Source organism: Lipophrys pholis (genome assembly GCF_963383615.2).
Source record: "Lipophrys pholis genome assembly, chromosome: 3".
Taxonomy (NCBI): domain Eukaryota; kingdom Metazoa; phylum Chordata; class Actinopteri; order Blenniiformes; family Blenniidae; genus Lipophrys; species Lipophrys pholis.
In genome coordinates, this window is record NC_137627.1 from 11737486 (window position 1) to 11761850 (window position 24365).

A 24365-nucleotide genomic window follows, 5' to 3' on the forward strand; every position below is an offset into this window, starting at 1 on the left:
CAGATCAGCGACACAGGACAGGGTTCAGTTTCCCAAATATTCAAAAGAACGCCGAGACAAGCATAAAGAAAATGACTCATATCTCTTTTATGGCTGCTTGAAACGAAGTCTAGTCCCAACAAGCTCCAAGTTCATATGAAATATAATATGTTTTCAATCATGAATCACTATTGGGTGTAACACGTTACCTCTGAGACTGTATAATGTTCAGGACAACCGCACTACCACCCTCAGCAAATACACATCAATTACAAAATATACTACACAACTTAAGCAATAATCCCTTTTTTCTATGAAACAAAGCCGGTGCATGACAAAGTTAATACATAGTGATGACAGTGTGCTGAAACAAAGTTTGAGCAAAGTATAGAATAAGGCGGTGTATATTTAGTTTAGATCAGAGACATTCTCTGATCTAAATCGCCTTTCCGCCGTCACCAATGTCTACTTGTGTGGGATGGTGGGAATCGCAAAATATATCCTAAATCCAAAATAAATCGCAGCAATATTTTAGATGATAATGTATAGATATCCTTACTCAAAATTGGGTTTTTTTTTCACAATGGAAAACAAATTAATCATTGCTCTGCTGCTTTTTTTGCACATTAAGTCAATTTGTATTCAACTGTGAACTTAAAACTCAGAAAAGAATAGAATGGTGGGGGGGGGGGGGGGGAATTCAAGGTGTTCAACAGCTCACAATATAATGATCGTAGTAATAATAACAATTCACAGTTACATCATGACAGCAATAACAGATGATTAAGTAATAAAGATATAATAAGAACAAGCAATTCAATAATATGTTAAATAATTAATTAAAATATCATAAACATAAGTGAGGCAGCACATGTACCTAAGGGTTGCACACAAACATATCACTGGTTGTTATACTGTCTGATGGTCCGGGGGACACAAGAGCTCCTGAACCTCTCAGTCATACAGCGTTTTGAGATGATTCCTCTCACTGCAGCTGCTTCTTGGTCCCACCAGGTTACTGTGCAGAGGAGTGTCAGCATTGTTCGTTGTCGCCTTTAACCTGACCCTTGTGCGATCTTCTACCACGGTTGCCGGAGTCCAGATTTTTTTTCCCATCCACTGTACATTACGCACAAATACATTGACAGTGCCATGTACCTGCTTTTAAACATTCTTGCTGCTTTTGTGTAAACACTGACATGAGCGCGATGCACAATAAATCATGAACAATACGACAATATAACGTCTCAGCTGGTTACATATAAAGGAGGAGCCACTATTCTTGGAAGGGGACCAAAAATAAGCTTTAGTCTTAAAGTTGTTGAAGTGTCTTCAATCAACAGTATTTTCATGTGTCCAAACATACAAACATCCGGGGGCCTCCACAGTTCAAACAAAGATAACAAAAACTGATCCCAAGAGCAAACCATCCATATATCTGAAATATCTAAACAGCACAGAAGACCTTCTGCCATGATCCTGTGTGTGGAACAAAGAAAACCTATTTGCAGTTAAACATGCGCCCCTCATCAGAAAATGCTGTTGTTCTCCTTTCAGCTTAGGTCTCTTCTTTACACTGCAAACAGCGATGCCTCCTGGTCTGGGAGGGACAAAAGGTTTGAAGCATTTCAGTTTATGTGAATCTAGCAAATCTACAGAGGTGTCATAGTTTGGCCTGTGGGGACAATTGCTTTCTATTTTATAACATATGTAAGAAGCTCATGACTCATTTTTTTTTATTGTTTAATCTTAATTTAGAGAAGTAAAATATGCTCTCGCACTGAAACAAACATTGAAACTCGTTGCACAAAAACGGGTATTTGCATTTCCGTTTTCCATCTCAGAAGCAGTAATGTTCCCCGAAGCCTCCACCCTACTTGAAACTTGTTAAACGTCCCTTCATAACGCCCATGAAAAAACACCTTAATATTCATTCAGCCGTCCGCAGCGTCCATCCAACATGCAAATGTTTGACTGTCTGCCCCTGGATATCAGACGTAACAAGCAAGAAGCAAAGCATAAATGAACACAGTGTAAGTTATATTTTGTCCTGGCCCAGTTCTATTGTGTCTGCATTTTTTTTTTGTAATGCCTACCCTGGTCTCAGATGCTACATGTGAGTGTCTTTTGTTTTAATGTCAAAATGATTAATTGTGAATTTTGGACTATTTTGGTGTCCCCTGCAGCACACGGTGACTGTTCAAAGGGCGATTGTATCAGCAGGGCTGACTATGTGATTTTTGTAAAAGTACTTTGCGCAGCTGCTCTCTCCAAAATGTCATCAACGCAATCCTACTACATCACATTGCGTGTAAACAATAGACAGAAACTTGTCAATCCCCCCAAAAATTTAATAAATAAGAAAAAGAAAATAGTGGTGCAGCAAACTGTCCAATGTGGAGGGAGTTTGACTGAAAAGTCCAAATGAGACACTTTAACACCCCATCCATCGCCTCAAAATACAGTGCTACTTTTAATGTCATGAGGAAATTGACAAACGTAATCCAAAGCATCTCCTGACGTTATATGTCATTTCTGTATATTCAATTAAAAAAGAAAAGAAAAAAAGGTGCAATTTGTGCAGATCAGCAATCTTTTACAGTGAAGGATTGTACTGGGTACTGTATGCCCAAAAACATGCACCGGGGGTCTCTGAGCAAGACCCTCAGCCCCCCCTAGCCCCCCCCCCGGCTCTGCTCTGTGTGGCTGCTACCGATTGGTTGATTCAGGAACGAATTTCACCTCTGGGGATTAGTACAGTGCTATAGAATTCAACCATTTTTAAAAAGCATTTAGTAGACACGCTTGTTTGCTTGAGTACTGTATTCAAATGTAGTTTTTTTTTTTTTTCATTCAACTGTTACCTTTTTGGCTCAAGTCTTTATCTTGGTTACATTTCATATGCAAATATTGGATGCTTTACCTCATCCTTGAGAACTTACAGTTCATGTTGGCCCCACATCTCCAGGGGTCTAATCCCAGGATCTGTGTCTGCTCTTTTGTTATGGAAGTTTGAAATTATTTATCTAATTTCATTGTTTGTTGGGTTTTTAATCAATGTAACTATGCAAATTTGGAGGATGGATGTGACATGAGAACTTTAAAACGCAGCATTGAAAAACTTTAGTATCTTGAAAGCTCCTTTCTTACATCCAGATTTTAAACACATTGCCATAACAATGAATGCTTTTATCACTGTTATTTATTTGCACAAAAACAAGAAAGGACAAGGAGATGCCCACCACATCTGTGATTTTACACAGCAAGCCAGCTTTCTGGAAGAGAGACATGGCAGATTATCTATGTAGTCTTGTTTGGCCAGTTCATTCATTCATGCAAATAGACCAACAAGCCCCTTTCACTCTCATAGTTGTTTGCAACGTCGCTGCATACCCATTGTTAGCTCCAGTATCCTGCTGCCCTGGACAAGATAAAGTACAACAGAGGGTGAATAGTATGGACCAGGGGTGTCAAACGTATGGCACAGGGGGTAAAAGCCGGCCTACCAGAGGATCCAAGCTTGTGCAATGGACAACCTTCTAAACTAAAAGTTACAAATACCGGTAATAGGATCAAATACCGGCTTGGCCTTTCTGTGCGTGTTCTCCCCATGTGTACGCGGGTTTCCTGTGGTTACTCCGTTACCTCCCACAGTAACATACATGTGAAGTTAAGTGGTGTCCCTAAAGTATGATAGGTGTGAATGTGTGTCTGGTTGTCTTTCTCTGTGTGTTTGCTGTGTGATCGGCTGGTGACCTCTCCAGGGTGTATCCTGGTCTTTATTGAAAATGAGAGTTGAGAGAAAGTTCTCAATTAACTTACCTGGTAAAATAAAGGTAAAATAAACACTAAAAATAATCCTGCTTTGGTGGGATTGGCTCCAGCATCCCGAGACACTGAACAGGATAAAGCCATACAGAAGATGAATGGATGGGGAAAAAAATACAAAAACACGTTATAACCATGTTATAAATGCCCAGAAACATTTTGTAGAGTAAAATGATTTCTGTCACATGTTTAATTGCTGATCATGATCATGATGTGTCTCCAGCCCTGGACAGGAACTGCTGGCTTTGTTGTAGTTTACTGGGGAAACTCAGCATCGTGCTTCCTTTACTGGTTGTAGTTTACTTTCATGGTCACATGCTATGCGGTAATGGTTTGCTTTTTATTAAGGCTTCTTCCGGGCCGGCCCCTCAGGGTCTCCGCACACCCCCATGCACTCCTCTGGATCACCACCAGACGCCTCTCTCCCTCTCTCTCGTTCTCTTTCCTCCTCCTCCTCTTCCTCTTCCTCCTCCTCCATGAGGGCGGGAGGCGGGCAGGCCCCGCCCGACGGAGGGGCGGGGCCTGCTCGCGCAGAGCCGCGAGGCAGCCAGAGAGTCTCTCGGCACAGCTGTGCTCCGCTCTTTGTCGGCCCGCACTCCACCGCGCCGCTATCCGGCAGAAGGATACAAAGAGAGGGGGACACGCAGGACGGCGGAGGAGCATGAGCGCAGCGGGGGGACGCCAGCAGCCTCCACGGACAATAGTCGGGTCCGCACACGGATACTAACGCCTCCAGACCGGGACACGGAGCTTCGCCGATGTACGCACTGGATATTACCCACCGAAGAGAGTCGAGACCCGGGGAGAGGGGTGGACGTTGTTGCGCAGGTAGGCTTTATTTTGTCTGTTGAAGAATGTTTTCACCTTCAAACACGGTGTGTGTTCGGGGCAGGATCCGTGCTGGGATGAAACGGCCGCAGAGCCCCGGGTTTGTTTATTACGGAGCTTTTTGAAGTGTTTCTTCGGGCTCGAGTAGCGGCGAGAGGAATTAGAACTGCGGGGTCTCTTTTGTCGGTGCTCCGCTGCAGTGTGTGTGTGTGTGTGTGTGTGTGTGTGTGTTTGTGTGTGTGTGTGTGTGTGTTTTAGCCTACGTGCAAACTTGCTCGGGCAGCCATGTGTGAGCGGCACGTAGACGGCAGGGGCCGCGTATCGGACTCCCGTGATCAAAATATATAGTCCCGGGAGAGAGAGAGAGGGTTGGGGGGGAGGTTTTGTTACACTGATGATTTTATCGCTCCTGCTCGGATACGCAGCTGTAATTGCAGGCATGACGTTAGCGGCCATACAACAGAAGAATTAAAGCTGTAAAGGACGCGGCCGTGTGATCGTATTATTATTTATCTGAGCGCGGTGCAGCAGGATGAGATAAGGTGTTTTCTGCTCCGGTCACTTGACTTGTGAGAGTCCGTCCCCCCGCAGCAGACTGTCTGTGATACTGCTGTAATGTATCCGCAGATCGCCGTGCCGGCTGTGGGTAAATGCGCAGGGTCATCCTGGGATCACAGACGGGTTTCGTTTCGGCACGAACGAGCAGAACGTTGTTTGTTTGTTTTTTCTTTCCTTTTCCAGGAAAGACGCGCAGATTTGTCCCAGTCGCTCGCATCCTATGAATCATTGCTTCATGCGCCAGGATGACTTCAGATTGTAGGGCTGTAGGTGTTATCTTTGATGACTACCTCTTTCCCTTCTCTTTCTCCTCCTTCCAGGACTGTCGGATTCTCGGAGGGCATAATGGATAAAACTTTGCGCATCCTCCAGAAATCCGGAGACGGTGTGCAAACGGGGATCTCTCTGGATATGAGTTTAAACGTGGACGAAGGGGAGGATTTCACGGAACAGCAGATCGTGGGGCTCCCGGACAAAATACCTCTGGTGAAGCCTTATTTCAAGAAGAAGCAGAGGAAATTAGATGCCAAATGCCTCCACCGAGCCCTGGGGGATCCTATCCTCACCACTTTGCTGAGTACGGATACACTGGTCTCCGGAGATGGGGTGTTTGTTCCCCGCGGCCAGTCGGGTCGGACTCCGGGGAATCTGTGTGCGGCAGCAGTGGCGAAACAAAACTGTATGGGCCAGGTGTGTCTCAAAGGCTCGGGGGCTTCGGAAGGTGCCTCATCCGGGGCTGGAGTACCGGGGTTGATGACCCGGGACGTTGACGTGGAGATAGCCGATACTACTGCTGAGCTGGAGGAGACGGAACGACGAGGGGAGCGACCCAAGATCGCCGATTCTAACCCCGATTGCTTTCAGCTGAAACCTAGCCTTAGGTCAGCGGGGAGCACAGTGACAATAACGTCCCCCAGCAGGGACATACCTCCCATTGTTGCACCCCAGACTGCCCACCAAGAGGAGGGCACCAAAAACACTGACCTCTTGCCCTCTGGGGTTAAAACTCTTCCAGCCAAAGACTGCACTGGAATCCAGGACCCTCACCCTCTACTCCTGCAGTGTGACCAAGCAGCGCTATTTCAGGATCAAAGTGAAGAGGTCTCCCTGGACCTGGTTTTTGAGCTGCTCACCCAGCTCCAGTATCACACTCACCAGTCGGACTCCATAGACATTTGTGTGGATTTCCTCCAAGGACTCTGTGTTTACGGGAACGACTGTGCCCATCACCACACCGTGCTGCCGTTCCACTGGCAGATCCGCAAGAGCAGCAGTCAGGCATGGCAGAGCATAGCGGACGATTCCCAGGAACAGCTGGAGAGACTGTACTGCAACCCGGACAATGAGCAAGTCACACTCAAGTTTCAGTAAGTATCTCACTTCAATGTTTTCTTCAACCTGTAGACGGTTTAAGTGTCTAATGTGCATGCTCCATGCCCCCTGGTTAGATATAGGATCCACTGTGGAGGGGAAGTAATAGCAGGGCATGTCTGTTTTTTTTTTGTTTTTTTAAGCGAATCTCTTTCTTCTCTATATAGAGGCACAATCCATTTTCAATTCAATAGATTTAAATTAGGAAGTGAAACCACAGTACATTCACTTATAGAAAAGTGAAAATCAGCATATTTTCTGTTTCGTATGGATTTCTCCCCACACATTAATACTGAGCAGAAGTAGATAACACAGCAATACACCAGGGCAGTTTCCCAAAATTTGATGAAAATCGTCTCTCGGTAGTTGTGTTGTAAGTACTGCAAAAAGACTACTGTGTGGTAAATTGATAGGTATTGGTGACATCGTGACAATGGCACAGTAAGCCGAGAGGCTGCTCTTGGATGATAAGCCACTTCTTGTTCGGTGTGTTGGAAACAGTAGACTTCAGCCAGCGTTTCCTCTTTGGTTTCACCGTCAATGATGAACTGAGACGTTTGCCTCTACAGCTGTTCTGTGCGTGTGTGGCTGATGGACTGAAGCCAAGTGAATGGATCAGTACAAGTGTTGCATTCACGGAGCTTTTAGTGCAGTAAATAGGATTTATTTATGCGAGTGTGAAAGTACATATCCGTTCTTTTTGGCCTTCATGTGTCTTCCATTTAATGTGTACTCTACGCAGATCTTTTTTTTTTTTTTTATTTGAACAGCTATCGTGTCCTTTGCACTGGCATGGTACGTTACCTCATGCAGCTTTGATATTGGTTATCAATTTCCTGTGTTTCCCCGGTTTCCAAAGCCAGCTGGAGATTGGCTGGAGCGCCGTTCAGAGTAGACTTTACAGCACTCATGGCAGAGAGCGGTGAACTTCCGTGACCCTCCGTTGCCTTGTGTGGTCAGTGACACAGACGCACTTGGCAGCTTCTCTCCTTCCCTCAGTCGTAGACATGCACATGTGCGTTCACACACACCCACACTCACACAGGCGCACACAAACACGGCTTGGCATGCAGACGCTCGCACGAAGCGGCTGCACAGGGAAGCTAAGTGGCTTGCTGTGCTCACACGCACGCCTTTTAGCAGACAGAGATAAACCTCTCTTTCACTCTCACACACACCCAGTAGATACACACATGCAAGTACTTGGCAAGCCTCTGTGGGGTGACATAAAGAAGCAAAGCGCCGCTTCCTGTGAAGCTTGCTCGTATAAAGGCACATTTCATAAACACTTTTATGTTTATATTGCCGCCTAAACCGTCACAAGAGAAGATGTCCCCTGAAGAAATGTCTTGAGTCGCATTTAAATCTAAATCAGTTGAAAGTGTTCATTATACCCTCGACGTCTACTTTGTCACACCGTGAGGCTTTTAAACAGTCTTCACGCTTGTGTCGATGGTACAAACACACGTATACTCTATTTAACACACGCACTCAATTAGATTTATACAGACGTGTATGTGACACGTTATGTTTCACTTGTTGGCTCGTGTTTTCAACTGAAACACACTGCAGAGCGCATATTGTTCTACAAACAGGATATGCACCTGCTGGTGTCAACCCAGATTCTTCAGAGGCCTTTTGAGTGTGTTACAGTCTCATATAGTCAGACAGGACCATCTGGCTCTATCAACTGAAACTCCAAAGGAAAACTAGAAAAGCCTGAATTATTTTAGCATTTGAATTGCATGTACCTGTGGTCATTACAGACCGAGTGGTGATTATTAGCTTTTTGTGTTGTGCAAAGGCCACTGCTGATTCCTCTGTATTGTATATCTATTATGTTCAACACAATCTTTCTTCAGGCCGTATTACCACAAAAAGTAGTATTCTTGGTGGTATACTGAAGTGGCTCCTCTCAGTGTGACTCGACATTTCTGTGTTTCATGAAGTCAATTATCAGGGAACATTTCATATTCTTATATAAATAGTTTTTCAGACACTTTCAGATATTGTACAAGCACGGTACCATAATTATTGAATTCACACTTGTTCTATTTCATTATGCCATTCAAGGCTCCGTCGGTACAATATAACCGCTCATCGCCTTTTCTATTTGATTTTCCTCAAGACTTTTCACAGTTTTTCAATCAGCTCAGGTATTAAAGTCTCGAAAACAAGACTGTAATGGAGCATTTTGTGACCCTGACTTTAAAGACCCATTTGGCCTTGAATGATGGGGGTGAAAACACAACATAAAAGATTTAACATGATGCACTCAGGCGTGAAACACATGACCGTTCTGACAAAAGATACCTCAGACTTGGGTTTGTTTCAAGGTTCATGTCAGTGGTTAGGCCTGTATACAGGTGCTTGGCCTGTCAATGATTGATCCCGATATTATTGAAATGGTATGTTTTCGGGATACATTGACAAAAGATAAGCTCAGTATTGGTTTCTGGTTCTTGAGTATGGAGTGTTTGTAGAGTGATGGTAAACTGTGCAGCGTTCTGGTTATTCAGCAATCGGTTAAGCCGTTGACTCAAAGCTTTATGTTGCTTTGGGCGTGTGCGAGTGCTCTTTGATGTTTTCTTTAGAAACACAACGTCGCTTGTATTTTCATACACGCACAGCACAGTCGTCACCGTGGTTACTCCTGGCCAATGACAACATCGTTGGTGGTATAAAGAGCAGCAGATGATTTAACAAGCTCTGTAGGTATGGCAACGTGAACCTACTTAGCTTTTGTGTGTGTGTGTGTGTGTGTGTGTGTGTGTGTGTGTGTGTGTGTGTGTGTGTGTGTGTGTGTGTGTGTGTGTGTGTGTGTGTGTGTGTGTGTGTGTGTGTGTGTGTGTGTGTGTGTGTGTGTGTGTGTGTGTGTGTGTGTGTGTGTGTGTGTGTGTGTGTGTGTGTGTGTGTGTGTGTGTGTGTGTGTGTGTGTGTGTGCGCGTGCGTGTGTATGGTCTATCATAGTTTTTGAGTAACTGCATCTGATTGTGTGCTGAGCCGTCTGCAGTTGAGTGTGTGTTCTCTGCTGAGCTGTTCCCATGTGTGTATGATCCATAGCACAGGTTAATCCCATCCATATGATAAGCGGGAATGGAAGTCTGGTTAATCCGTCTTAGTCATGAACTCAGCAGTAAAGGAGGAATGTCACAGTCATCGCTTCTAAAAGTTATACTGTAATAATCATCCGTCGTGTACACTTGCTTGTTGACGGATTTACGCTTTGCTGTAGTGTATTTGTGTGTCTGTATGTGTAAGATGAATGGATAAATAGGAAATACTATATCCACTTTGGGTTTTCACTGGATGTTTTGAATATATTGTGACATCCCTTTACGTACAGAAAAGCTCAAACAGATTTCCATTATAGAGTCAATTTCCTATATCATCCACGTAAGGGGAAGATTATTGGACTTGAAAAAAACATCTTGCTGCTTTTTACATAACCACAACGAAGCACGTATATTAACGTCCGTGTGTGTGTGTGAGAGATAGACGAAGACTCTTTGTCAGCCAGGTGATAAAAGCCTTGCTTGTCATTAACTGACATAAAGAGTCACTGAGCACCAAGGGCAGAGCGACCTGACACCACGGTGCATTTGGTTGTGTGTGTGTGCGTGTGTGTCAGTTTGTGTGCGTGTGTCTTTGTGTTTATATAGCCGAGGATTCCGTGCTACCTTGTTGTGTCACGAATCAAACAAAATCAAGGATGGTTGTGTCTAAGCGAGCCTGTTTGTGCGTGTGAAAAGAGGCCGTGTGTGTGTGTGTGTGTGTGTGTGTGTGTGTGTGTGTGTGTGTGTGTGTGTGTGTGTGTGTGTGTGTGTGTGTGTGTGTGTGTGTGTGTGTGTGTGTGTGTGTGTGTGTGTGTGTGTGTGTGTGTGTGTGTGTGTGTGTGTGTGTGTGTGTGTGTGTGTGTGTGTGTGTGTGTGTGTGTGTGTCAGACAGTACATGTCATGAATCACAGGGGCGAGGTCTAGGTCGCTGTGCCTCCTATTACTCAAGTCTGCCTTTATACCTCCATCTTTTCCTCTTTCCACCTTCACTTCACTCATCTTTTGTTCCCCATACCACAAACTCCTATATTGCTCTTTTAAAAAAAAAAAATTCTCTCTATTCATCTCTTCGGTGTCATTAACTGTTTGTTTTTGTTTTTTAAGCCAAACTCATTTGCATGCGACCCCCACATTTTTATCACAGGTTTATGTTTCATGATTTGTACTCTGTGTAGCTTTGCAGATTTCTTTTAAAGTGTGTTACAGGACGGCGAGAGGACACCCTGATCTCTGAGCTTAATGATGCGCACTGCTCTTCTAACTGGAACAATCTAGGACGTGCAGTTGACGGCAGCATACAGTTTTTCCTGTTCTGTGCGTGTGTGTGTTAGCCTCTGAGTTACGTTCACAGGCCTGGAAGCTTTAAAAAAGAAGAAAAAAATCGAACCAATTGAAGCACATTCAAACAGATAGCGTGAAAGACAATAATGTGGAAATAACTCAAACCCATGACATCAAGGTAGTGTGTATGTGAAAGAAGCCTTCGTCAGCAGATTTGGTTGACTGACTGACTTATCTAGGCGTGACTGCATGAAGTTTGCGTGTGTGTACATGAATCTGTCGAAAGAATGTGTGTGTGCACGCACCTGAGTGAGTGCTCCTCTTTTTGAAATATTTCTTGATACCTCCCCTTCCACTCGGTGACGTTCACAATGGCATGACTGATGCTGGTATGCCGGTCCTTGTAGCCGTGAGAAAGTTAGGTGTGTGTGCTGAAGGCAGTGTGGAGGGGATTAGGAGTCATCGTGACAGTACACTGAGTTTTCTCAACCTTTATTTATTCCTGGTACGGTTTTGCTCCACACTCTTTCTGGTTTATTTTATTTTTTTGTCCTCAGTCACCCTGCTCACAAGTTCAACAATGATTCACTCCCATCACAATGTAGACAAGGCCCAATATGGGCCTCTTCTCATAAGTACAAAATACTCCAAATGTGTGTCACTTTCTATATTTCACTTTTCTGTTAAATCTCATAAAAATCTGAAATGTGCGAGTGAATGACAAGCTGAGTGCCATTACACTTGGAATCAACGGGGTTTATATTAAAATGCAGTTTCACATATGAATAGAGCAGTACTGGCGGAGCTGCTGTTGAACCAATGGCTGCACACACATTCACACATGAAATTCTACATTGGCCTTGGGAATGCGTGGCGGTGGTGGTGATTGACCTCAGTTTGTTCTAGTAGGCTCCCTCACCAGCCCAGCTTTGATGGCAGGTACAGCCAGTTCACTGCCTGAAGGGCTTGTCCTCACACAGAGCACCCCATGCACAATAACAAAGAGGCCCGACATCTCAAGCCTGGTCCTCAACCTTGCCAGAGTGGGCATGCCTCGTGTCTCTTCACAACATTTTCTTTCTTTTTTTTTGATTGGCCTCTGATTTGCATGCACTAAATCTCAGCACACTTAATTAAGCATGTGGAATTTTATTTTTAGAACAGCACAAACTAGCCTGGGAGTCAGGAACTGCGAAAGGCTTTAAAAAAAAAACAGCGTTGAGTGACCTCTCAGGGGATGTTCTTCAGCTGTGTGGGTCAGTGGAGGAGTGTGAGAGGTTGGCCATGAAATAGAAGCTGCTGGAAACAGAAGTAATCGGTGAGCTGTGGAGGCTGCCTGTACACACAGCCAAAGATCACTTCCTTCTTATAAAACCTGACTGTATGCATCAGTCACTTCTGCACACACGGCTTGCTTGTCATCAGAGCGCACTGTTGCCGGCAGAAACTGTTCCGCAGTGTTTCAGCCAAAGAGCAAGAAAGAGGATGATGCAGGTGCACGTTCTCTCCTAGACCAAAACAAAAAGAAAAAACAGAACAGAGACGTGCAGATCATCTGAAAGAAGCAGTGAAACGGGGAACAGAGTGCGGACATGACGGAACAAAGTGAGAGAAATAAAGAAGGGAACAAGCTGACCAGAGGTGAAACAGAAAACGTCCTGTTTTCATGGTGAATGTGTTTGCTCTACATCGTCTGTCATACCTTTCTTTTCAATCTGACAGCGCCTAGGTCCAGCACCCTTTCATTTCTATTTCTCTTCTTCTGTTGCTGCCTTTCATGTTCATTTTAATTTGTCTCAAACCTGAAAGTGAATCTTTTCCTCTCGTACTGAAAAAGTTGTCATGAAAACAAACTCTCTCGAAAGTTATCCATTTGCCTGTTTTAAATTTTTTTCTGGTAATCGCTTTATCTCCTAATCAGTGACTCACTCGGCTGTAACTGTTTTGTTTCTGCGTGTGCTCGGTGGGTGAACTCCTGTTTCGCTTCCTCTCACGAGGATGCAGTCACACTATGACTTGGCAGAAACACGGGCTGTAAATTTAGCCCGTAAAATTTCTATTAGTGCCAGTTTCCATCCATGTTTGTATGATGACTCAAGGCTTCTTATTGTCCCCTACGTGACAGAAACTGTGCTTGTGTGTGTGTGTGTCAAACTTGTAAACTCGGCAACCTGTAATTGCACTTAGGGTAGATGAAACTGAATACTTGCTTACTGTGTACCCATTACTATAATATGAGGTTTGCTGCTTCCGTCTGTTGAATTAATGAGCAAGTTTATGCACACCCGTTCAGCTCATCTGTCTTTCAGATGGGAAACATGTAACACAATGCATTGGGCTTTATGTAACAAAAAGTGCACACACACACACACACACACACACACACACACACACACACACACACACACATCCCTGTCAAGCCCTCTTTTTTAACACATTTCCAGACAGACTTGCACTCTCAAACTTTAACATTACGTCCACTTAGTTCCCCAGCTCAAATCAATGAGCCTGTTTAACACCATCAGCCAGTGTGCTCATCACTCTTGTGTGAGTGTTTTGTAATGCTTCCCTGGCTCTCTGTGCCTTCGCGAAGCACATGCATATGAATGTGTGCGAGCGTGTGTCTCCCTCCGTCTCTGTCTGCCTTCCCTACCATAGCGTGCCAGCGTGTGATGCCCACATTTATGTAAGTGGTATGTCTGACCCAGAAAGGATTTGCCAGAGGCCCTATGGAGAGCTAATGTAGGGAGACTGATGCACACACATACACATAATGGGGTTTTGACCCGCGCTCGTCGAGACAGAGGGAGGTTAACGGAGGTTGTATGCACATGATAACGTCATGTGTTACTGCTGTTTCTTTGTCGAGTAGATTGTCACACTGTCGTGTGTTTTGTGATCAGTGACATGGGCAAATAGTGCTGGATCACAATCTCGACCTATGCTTGGGCATAATTAGAGAAATAGCCCTAAGTCTGGCTGTATAAAGTGATTTATAGAGCCAAATATTTTGTTTTAATTTTGAGAGTATTGTTATTTTATATTTTAAGGTAACTCTTTGACCATTGCTCTTAACACCCAGCGGGATTGGAACCTTTGGCATCAAGCAAATGTAGTAGCAGTGTTCAAGAGACAAGCGCAATGTCCACAATTGGTTTTATGTGGGTCACTGTTTTCTGTGTGAACAAAGTCTCACGCATTTTTAAATTCGCAAAAAGTGCTGAAGGAAAGATTGAAGATGGGTACCTGTCTGCAGAACCATATGAAAGAAGGGGAATACTTTGAAGTGATCACACTAAACTGTTTGTAGCTTTTTTCCCCCTCTGTTTTTTGAAGATCAAAAGCGCTCTTTTCAAATTAGAAAGCCCTCCAGCCTTTCATACACTATCTGCTGTAAAACCAAGTATTTGTAGCCCCCGTTTTATAAACTGCGTCTGGGCTGTTGGGAGTTTCTGATTTCACATACAGCTTTTCATGATTTCTGTGTCTTTATTATGTCATATCACATTTTCACAGCTTCTCTGTTCCTAATCCTAATTCTATAGTTGTATGACTTTGTTGGTACATCACATCATGACTGGCAATAGAGTGCATTTTATTGCGTTTTAGTCCAGCATGTTTCTTTGTATGGTATAATTTTAGTTTTTGAAGCAGCTCAAACTCCATCTTCCCAATTTAGACTTCTGTCTCTAGAGAGTTGTGGCATGTTTTTCTATGTAAGCTTATGAAGTACCCCTAAGGAGAGATCCATATTTTCAGTTTGTGTAAATAGAAATGTTGCATCAAACATGCTTTGCTTTTTATTCTCCGTCTATGGGCGGTTTTTTTTTGTGTTTATTTTTCAGTGTTTTGATGCAATCATTCTGTTTGACTCAGTCCCAGCAAGCATTTAGAGGTTTGGTCGTCTTGCATTTGGCTTAAACTAAAGTTCCTGCAGCCCCATGTTTGGTCACACGGCTGCTGATGGAAGTATAAACTGTGACCATTTAACAACAAGGTCACCATGCCACAGCCACATGCTGCAGTAGCTCACCATGTGAGCGTATGTTGTTGTTCCACGCCAATTACAGCAGTTACCTATTCACATGCTTTAATGACCTAAATCATGTGTTTCAGGGGTCGTGTGTTCGCTCTGGACTTTGGGACGATGCGGGTGTGTGACCTCGAGTTCGACTGCGTCCGACGACTGACCACTCCTCCCAGCCCTCTGTCCGTGCTGACGACCAACCCCAACCCCACCCCCAGCTGTCACACGGTGTGGAAATACTACTGCAGAGACAACTTTGGCTGGAGGGAGTACTCCGAGGTGAGTGCGTCGATGTGTGCATTACTTGTTTGCACGCAAATTCTGTGAGCTTCTGGCCCGACACATTAACGCCTCCCACACCAGTCAATCGTCTGGCCACTGTGATAGGATCGATTAGGATGCACACTCCATTGTACAAAATAGTCACTCTCTGCGGCACCGCTGTCCCCCAACAGCTGCAGTTCACCCAACCATCCATTTATTGTCTATTTTGGATTTATGTAGAGAAGGCTGGAGTCGGGCAACTGTGAGTCCATCACAACTAACGCGGAGCAACACACAAACAAAAATTAAAACTAACACGCGGAACGGCCATCATCTTGACACGCTTTCAGGTCCTCTTGGCGTGAGCTTCTGTTCTAATCTCAGTGCCACCCATCAAATCATGCTGTGTGTCAGAGTTTTGCTCTTTACATTTTTCCTCATATGGACCGTCACAATAGTCTCCAGCCTCCAGTGGTTCTCCTCTAACTTTCTTTTCCCTTGCTTTACTTGGCAGCCGGTGGTCAAGCTCATAGAGGAGGCGAGTTCAAGGGGTCTCAAGGAAGTGCGATTCATTACGCTCCAGAACCAGTATATCCTCAATATCCGGGAGGGCTTCCAGCAGAACGCCGTCTTTGGGTTCAGACGGCAGATCAAGAAGAGGCCTATGTTCATGTCCTCTGTGATGCTCACACCTCATCTACAGTAAGGAATCCCACTTATCACTGCATTCAACTAATGTCTGTATTGTTTTGTTGGAGAAATGAGCGCTGATTCAATTCTAGTGTGGTACTGATGCGCGCTAAGAGGACATGGTTTAATGCTATTCATCTGAGTAATTAACACGTTTCACTCCCCACTTTTGTTTCAGATTGTGTCGTGCCAATTGTCTATTTGTGAGATGTTGGCATTGTCAGGAGAGATTTCCCATTTTAAACATGAAGCAGCAGTGACTGACGGCAAAGCCCTTAATTTTAGATAAAGTGGCTGGCAGCATGTGCAAAATCGCTCACATCGGGTGCACAATAGATGACACACTGTCTCCTCCAGGCTCTCCGTGTTCTCTGAGTGTACCTAGTTCCTGTTTACAGACATGCAGGAACACTGAGGTTCTTACGCCACGCTAATGTCACAGAGTTAAATAGTCCAGAGCATACAAATGCCACATCCTCCTTTTTATTCCATTCTAGTACTGTTCTGCTTTGGTGGGCCGAGCTGAACTGGAAACCCATATTAACATTTGTTACGGCCCAGATTTTTGGCAAGTCAAACGGCGTCACGGGGGACACAGGGGTTGTCCTGTGCAGAATCAAACAGGCCCAGGCCAGACATTTGGAAAATGAGATAATGAGGCAAACGAGAACAGATGAGGCAGAAGACAAGTGAGGGGTAGAGCCAAAAAGTGAAGAGAGGTTGAAAGGAAATGAATGAAGATCAGAGCTCCCAGCTCAGTGAACCCTCCGCAGCTCAGAAATACCCATCAAAGCAATTTCATTTCTCTTTTAATCCTCTGTTCCTCAATCCCAGTCCACCTCATGCTATCATGACGGTGAAGTGCCTTGCAGCACTCGCCTTGGTCTTATTTTTGAAACATGTGATACCAGATTGGAAACAAGCAGAGCCATTTCACCCCATTTGCTGAATTTTTCACTTCCTTTGCCGAGCAGACTTGCCATAGCGGTGTCCTGCCAGTTTACCACACAGAGCGAACGCCAGAACGAGCTGTTCTTCCCAGGCCCTGACAGTCCGGGGACGAGAGCGGGGAAGGGAGAGAGAGAATGAGATGCAGGGAGATGGCGAGTTAGAGAGCTCGGCTGCGGAAGTGAGAGTGCCTAATGCTTTCCAGACTGGAGTCGAGCTGGTGAGCCAAGGATTGTGAAGTGTCAGTGCGGGGAGCTGGAATCTGGATCGAGGGATTTGCTCATGAGACTTGTCATCTGTTTGCTTTGTGTGCGCTTCATTTCATCACTTAGTGAGCACAAAAGTCCAATCACAGTCACATTATGGTGACAAGGAACGGGCTCCAGAAAAGCAAACCGCTTTGCATTAACACTTGGTTTTTGGTTGAAATTATACTTATCAGGCTGTGGCGTTGTTCTTCCATCTGACTCAAACTGTGTGTGTGTGTGTGTGTGTGTGTGTGTGTGTGTGTGTGTGTGTGTGTGTGTGTGTGTGTGTGTGTGTGTGTGTGTGTGTGTGTGTGTGTGTGTGTGTGTGTGTGTGTGTGTGTGTGTGTGTGTGTGTGTGTGTGTGTGTGTGTGTGTGTGTGTGTGTGTGTGTGTGTGTGTGTGTGTGTGTGTGTGTGTGTGTGTGTGTGTGTGTGTGTGTGTGTGTGTGACAATCTGTGCAAGGCTTAGTGGTTTAGGTCATTAGCTTAATTGGCACTCTCCTTCACTTATCCCCCACCTCTCTTCCTCTTTCCTTTTGTCATCACTGTCACTCTTTCTCCTGATGTTATTTTCAACCATCTCCTCTCTGCCCCCCCCCCCCCCCCCTTTGTTCATTCTCTGATCTCCCCTCTTTTCCATTCTTTCTCTCCTCTCCCCAACTCCATCATTCTCTTGTTATTTGTCCCTTTTCATTTCACACTTGTTTTCTGCAGCAGTCTGCCAGTGATCTCTTCAAACCACACGGGGAATATAGACATCGATCGGAGGGTGTTGGGTGGGGGGGTTGGGGGGATTGAGACCAGGCAGATAACAGAGAGGAGAGATGAGAAAAACTGTCACACTAAGTTAGAGTCGTGCTGATCACAGTCTCCTGACAACACACACACACACACACACACACACACACACACACACACACACACACACACACACACACACACACACACACACACACACACACACACACACACACACACACACACACACACACACACACACACACACACACACACCTTCTTATGGCTGATAGAGCTAACCGCATTTACACTTTGAGAGCGAGAACTTGACAGCCAAACTACTGTTATTGACTCAAATGCCAGATGTAATAGTTTTTTTGTCACTTCCATGACAGCTCCACAATTGGCATTTCACCCCCCCCCCCCCCCCCCCATTCTCGCTTGTTCTCACTCCTGTCTCTACTTCACTTTGCCTCCCTGTTGTCTTGTTTGGTGTCTGGGTTTTATTTTTGCGCAGTCCCGTCGTTTCGCTCGGCCTGTGACGGCTGACGGCTGCTACGGAGCTGCTCAGTCGTGTGCGGCTCTGCAAGTGATGTCATTGTTGACAGCTGAGTGAGATTCTGAGCGTGCAGACGTGTTGGTTCAGCAGCTTTGTTTTACATTAGCCCAGATTGGAAGCACATGGGAGAGTAGCTGCAGGAAGGTGTCAAGACAGGTAGCGCGCTGTGATCTACGGCCTGCAGTCTATGCTTTTGATGCTATAAATGAAACAGGCCTACCGAGGATGCCTCCACTGACCCTCAGCAGGGTTGGACAATGGTAAATGAGAAAGATGAGCTCTGGAGCATTTTAATAAGGAGCAGCAGCTTACATTTCAAGATGAAACGCAGGCTATTCAAAGTAATCGCATTACTCCTGATCCAGCTCAGTTCTTTTGTGCAGGTTAATGCACAAAAAGTGCTTGCCTTCATGTGTTCACATGCTGCGGTGGCCTATAATGAGGTCATCAAGCATGAAAGTCTGATTATTATTAATTTGTTTTCCATTTTCTTTATTTTTAATATTTTTACAATTAAAACAGTTACGGAATAATTTATTAGAGCATTTATACAATACTGTATACAATAGTATATCCAAATTGATAAGATAATTTCTCATGAATTTGAAAGTACAATATAGCACTCCACCATCAAAGCTAATGTGAATAAATGTTTTCTCTGACCGCTGAGTGTTTTCACAGAATGCGAAGAAGAAGCGGTAATTTTTTTTTTAGTTTAAAGAAACTGAAAGAAGCTACTACATCACTTTTGTTTCCTTAAACAATTTCTAATTGTTGAATCTTTGGTCTTTAACAACCTGATGGATGTAATACAGGCTCAATTTATCTAGTGCAGTCGATGAACTAACGTATCCGTCCTTGTTTTCTTTCTTTTTCAGGACTTTGGGGGGTGTCGCTTTATCTCCTCTCCCCTGTTCATCTTCTTCTTCTTCCTCTTCCTCGTCCATGGATGTGTCTCCGTCACTTCCGCTCTCGCCAACAATCACCAACCCCCCCAGCCTTTTTCCCGAGACGTGGCTGCCGATGGGGATGAACCAGGACTTTCTGCGGGTGCCTGTGTCTCGTGAAGACCGCAGCTACAGGACGGTGTACAGCCTGTTCCACAAAACTGTGTCAGAGACCAAGTTCAGGATCATCAAGATCCTGCGCGTGCAGAACCCGTTCCTTTGGGAGAAGTACAAGAGGTGAGAGCAAAGGCATTTTTTCTCTTTGTCCCGGAGACGTTATCTGCTCGTCCGACCTCCGAATCCTAAACGGCACCCATGAATCTTCAGCCAGTGAACGTGCCACCCTCCCCGATGGAAACAGGAAACACTCGTGTCAGTCAGTTGGCCGCTGGCAGGTTTGCGTGTGTTCTTCGGCAGGCAGTTCTTCATTTCGTCTGATGAAATTGTGGCGTCTCGAGTTTGACGCACTTGTGGTTATGTTATTAAAATGTTGCTCTGCTGGAAGGATCACCGGCTATGGTGTCTGATTTCAGAAATGTACTGTTACAATCACAAGGTATCACCTTGCTTGATGGCGGTTCCAAGCAGACATTAATTTGTGATATTATGAGCTGTGGTGTCAAGTAATGCAAAAAATAGTGTGCAAGCTGTCCCCGACTCGCATCCTGTGTTGTTTCATTGCTAAACAATCAAGTCAGGCCCTTCTATGCAGTTATCTGTTGCTGGACTCAAGAATAATTCAGACCCAGCTGTGTATGTTCCTGCAGACAGAAACAAGGATAAGAGGCTCTTAACTAACAAACGGACTGAATGATAAACAGAGGAAAAGAAGAAAAATAAAGGCAAAAAATAGGGCAAATGGGACCAGCTGTGTGGGACTTCGTGAGAATGAGTCGTCCGTGGTGTGTGAACGCAGCAGATGAAGAGATGTTTGGTGATGATGATGTTCCTGTCGTGAACGCAGCAGGCTAACCGCTGTGGTTAGCAGGGCAGGTCCTATCAGCTGTGACAGTTAAACTCCTCCACGCTGACGGGTACCGCACGGTTTCACAATGACTGGCTGTGTGTGAGTGTTATTAAGCAAGTGTGTGTTTAACCAAGTGTGTGCGTGCATCTCACTGACAACGAAAGCAGCCCCCCCCCCACCTTTGAATGTCAGTTGATTTCCTTTTCCCACACTCAGGTTTTGACCGGGAAACCATGGCTGGTTGTTTGCGTGTGCGTGCGTGCGTGCGTGCGTGTGTGCGTGCATACTGGCGGGGGGGTTAATGCAAAGAGAAGTTGAGCAGCTTGGTTTTAAATCTAGGTTGCAGTAGATGGGAGTGTGTGCGTGTGCGTGCGCGTGCGCTTGCTGGGATGCGTGCAGCGGCAGTCTGAGTCAGGTCACAAGCTGCAGGATCATGCGAGGTCATGCCTGGGTCACGGCCTCGATGGCTCGAAACGCTTTCCCCCGCTGCATGCCTGATTGATCCGCTCACATCAAACGAGCAGCGTGTTTGCACGTGCATCCATGGCGCTTAGGAAACAGATTAGGCCAAATGTTTTTTACCCAGCCTTAGATCAAGCCAGATTGTAATCACCATTTTTTAATGGAAATACCAGGGCGTCTTCAGGCTGTTTAATTCAAAACGCCAGTACGATCTGTCACTGTGCATCAACTTGTTGATGAAGGATCAACTCAGGCCTCTTCACTTTTTTGTTTTCTTGTTTTAATTCATTCCGCACGGATTGTAGACATGTACACCTGTGACTTGCTGTCGCGCCTGGTGATCTCACCCTATTTCCGGTTGCATCCACAGGAAGAAGGAGTACATGTCGCGGCGGATGTCGGAGATGGACCGCCTGCTGAGCGAGCGCCACCTCTTCCACGGCACCTCGGCCGACGTGGTGGAGGGCATCTGCAAGCACAACTTTGACCCGCGGGTCTGCGGCAAGCATGCCACCATGTTTGGCCAAGGCTCCTACTTTGCCCGCAAGGCCGTCTACTCCCACAACTTCTCCAAACGCTCGCCCAAAGGAGTTCACTGCATGTTCCTCGCCAAAGTGCTCACTGGCAGGTGCGTTGTGGTTTTGCGGTCCGGAGGGACAAAATCCCTGATTGGATGCAATTTTCTCTGTTCCCACCTTTTGAAACCTTTTTTAAATGGAACAATTTGATGTGCTATTAGTTGAATCGAAGTCAAAGCTGAAATTCGATGATGGTCACCTGGTGTACAATAGGTTGTTTAACTCTTCTATATTTAGGTCGAATATCCTAGCGATGACACGATGCTTTCATTGGAAGGAGGATGGATAGAACTTAGTTTTGGAAATGCTAAATCAAGGCCTTATGTATCCTGGTCTTATTTTGGGTTTCATAGTTTAGTGTCCTTAATGAACAGTTCGATGTGTTTGACAAGTATATTCCCTCGAGTCATTCTTCTTAAAAAACAGCCTTCTATCTCGAGCCTGTGTTCTCCCTCACACTTGGGCTCTCCTCAGATTAAATTTACAGAAGCCATCAGCATTAATTTGGATCATGGAAATCACGAGGTTCTTTTCCATAAACCATCTTTCAGCCGTGCTGTGCATCATGCTGCTCCCATTGCTAGAAGTGCAAGTCAAATCTAAGGGCACACATGTAAAAAAGCTGATTTGGCTGTAGCCATCGTACACCAGCAGGTTTGTTATGCTGCTGCAGCCAGCCTGTGGTGCACACAGAGGATTGTGTGGTGGTTTGGAAACACCCTATCCTACACACACACACACACACACACACACACACACACACACACACACACACACACACACACACACACACACACACACACACACACACACACACACACACACACACACACACACACACACACACACACACACACACGTCTAAACCTGGGTTCAATCTGCTGCACAGTACAGGCAGAGGGATTGCTTCCAGACCTGAGCAGAGTCGGTCTCTGCTGCACATTTCACCCTGCTGCAGCTCAGGATGTTCTTATTTTAATATGCTTTATTCATGATGCCTGAATAAGTGCTACAAAAACTGATGGATGATGGGCATGCACGGCTTAACATGAATATTTAAGAAATAATAAACAAACGGGTTACAATGCACTGCCTCATTTCACATACTACAGCACATGCAGTTGGTTTGTATTATTGAAGGTGGCCTTAATCGCAAAAGAGCAATAACCAGAAGATGTAGACGACGAATGTTCCAGAAGCGAAGGAAGCGTTTTCCCTCGTGAGGGCTGTATGGCGAGTTACCCAAACAGCTTATCTAATGTCTTTGTCCTCTCTTGTGTGCCTCCTCAGGTTTACTGTAGGTAATCCGTCCATGCGGCGACCTCCACAAATCAACCCTCGCGATCCTTCCAGTGACCTTTACGACTCCTGCGTGGACAACTGGGTGGATCCCCAGATCTACGTCATCTTCAACGACGACCAGAGTTACCCATACTTTATCATTCACTATGAGGAAGTGCCCAGCACGGTCGCCGTCTGAGCCCGAAGCTCTGAAGTTGCCGTCTTTACTTGCAAACGCTCTGTGTTGCTCTGTTGAAGTGATGGATGGGTAAAGTTTGTAAAGAGGAGAGGGAAAAAAAAAATCAGTACAAAGATAAAAAAAATAACAGATTGACGAGATTGTCTGTATCACTTTAAGAGTAAACTTCACCCATCCGGTGCTGGAAACGGGCTAAAACAAGTCGAGGAATGTTTGCAATTGATTGAAGTCTGGATCCAACCAGACTGGACTGCATTAGGGAGCAGCACACCGGATAGAACTGGACGAAACTGGACAAGCAAAAGGACAACACCTGTCTCATCTGGCGATCAGAGGGTGGATGATTCATGAGAGAGTTTAATATGAACAGGAGCTCAGTGACGGTGAGCACTGGACAAAAAGAGGATTGTTTTTTTGGGGGGTTTTGTTTTGTTCTTCTTTTTTTTTTGGTCAACTTTATTCACTTGAAGCAAATGCAGGAAGAAAAACAACAAACAAACAAACCAACTACCCTTACTATTCTGACTTAGTCATACAGCTGTATACAAAAAGTTTCCACATGGGGACAAACGCTGTCCCAAGCAGTGTCTGTCCTGCCAGTACTGTGAATGACCAACTGGTCGTAATACTGATCTGAGGAAGCAGCAACTAATCGGAAGCTTCTGTAGAGAAACCGTGGAAACTCTGACCTTCCCGTCATTCTCGTACACAAATCATAATGAGTGTTTACCTAGCCTCTGGCCCATACTCTTCTTCTCTTTTTGTTTTCTTTCTTTTTGTTTTTTTCTTCTCCTCCAAATCGATGTGCTGCGTGTGTGAATCTTTTAATTTAGTGGACATTAATCTTGTGGCCTCTTCAACCAGACAGTGGACATGAGTTTCAGAGGGACTTTACAAGCGGACCTCCACGTTCTGAAAGCCTCCAGGCAGAGGACTTTCCACAAAGACCAGCTGCTGCTGCTGCTGCTGCTGCTGCTGCTGCTGCTGGTCGCCAGGTTTTGCCTAACTTGCAGTCACTGCTTTTCGGTTCCTCCTGGGGGGACTGAAGCGTTTTAACGTTGCTGCTGCTGCCGTGGTGACGGCGGCGTGGCTGTAGCGTTTTGTCAACAAAGCTCCCTGAAACTCATCTCTCTTAAAACGCTTTCTCGTTCGGAGACTGTAGAACTTTTCTTTTTTTTTTTTCTTTTTTTTTTGAGACAAACTGTACAGGCGTTCTCTTTGTTTATATTTGAACTGTGTGCCTTTTGTTCATAAAAATGTTTATTTATGTTAGTTTATTGTAACATTGATTAAATAAAGAATTTTAAAAGAGGAAATGACTGACTAGACTAGTTTTGTTATTGGTGTGATTGTGGGTCATCTGTCGTCTTTCAGAGAATACATGCAACGCATACCGTTTGTTACTTCACAATATTTGTGTGCTAAACATTTCAGAGGCAGCTCGAGTAGCAATATTATGTCATTTCACCAGTTTCTTGACTTCTAGTTTTGCTGCCTATAGATTATATGAATGATGAACTAAAGAGAGTTCTATTTTTATTTTTGCTTGTTCTAGTG

The 24365-nt window shown here is 44.9% G+C and overlaps 1 protein-coding gene across 1 annotated transcript; it reads left to right on the forward strand.

The window, feature by feature from the left end:
* The first annotated feature begins 4340 nt into the window (after positions 1–4340).
* Positions 4341–24126, forward strand: tiparp (TCDD-inducible poly(ADP-ribose) polymerase). Its single transcript, XM_080459826.1, has 7 exons — positions 4341–4635; positions 5514–6560; positions 15018–15207; positions 15707–15894; positions 19253–19558; positions 21121–21378; positions 22619–24126. Exons 2-7 carry the CDS (start codon positions 5539–5541, stop codon positions 22806–22808), a joined length of 2154 nt encoding a protein of 717 aa, XP_080315952.1. The 5' UTR covers positions 4341–4635; positions 5514–5538; the 3' UTR covers positions 22809–24126.
* The last annotated feature ends 239 nt before the right edge of the window (positions 24127–24365 follow it).

What these genes read in the sequence shown, in the direction of transcription:
- tiparp (XM_080459826.1), top strand. Translation starts at nt 5,539, where the DNA reads ATGGATAAAACTTTGCGCATCCTCCAGAAATCCGGAGACGGTGTGCAA. An exon ending in ATGCTCACACCTCATCTACA is followed by an intron (nt 15,895 to 19,252) that starts GTAAGGAATCCC and finishes TTTCTTTTTCAG; the next exon opens with GACTTTGGGGGGTGTCGCTT. An exon ending in GCCAAAGTGCTCACTGGCAG is followed by an intron (nt 21,379 to 22,618) that starts GTGCGTTGTGGT and finishes GTGCCTCCTCAG; the next exon opens with GTTTACTGTAGGTAATCCGT.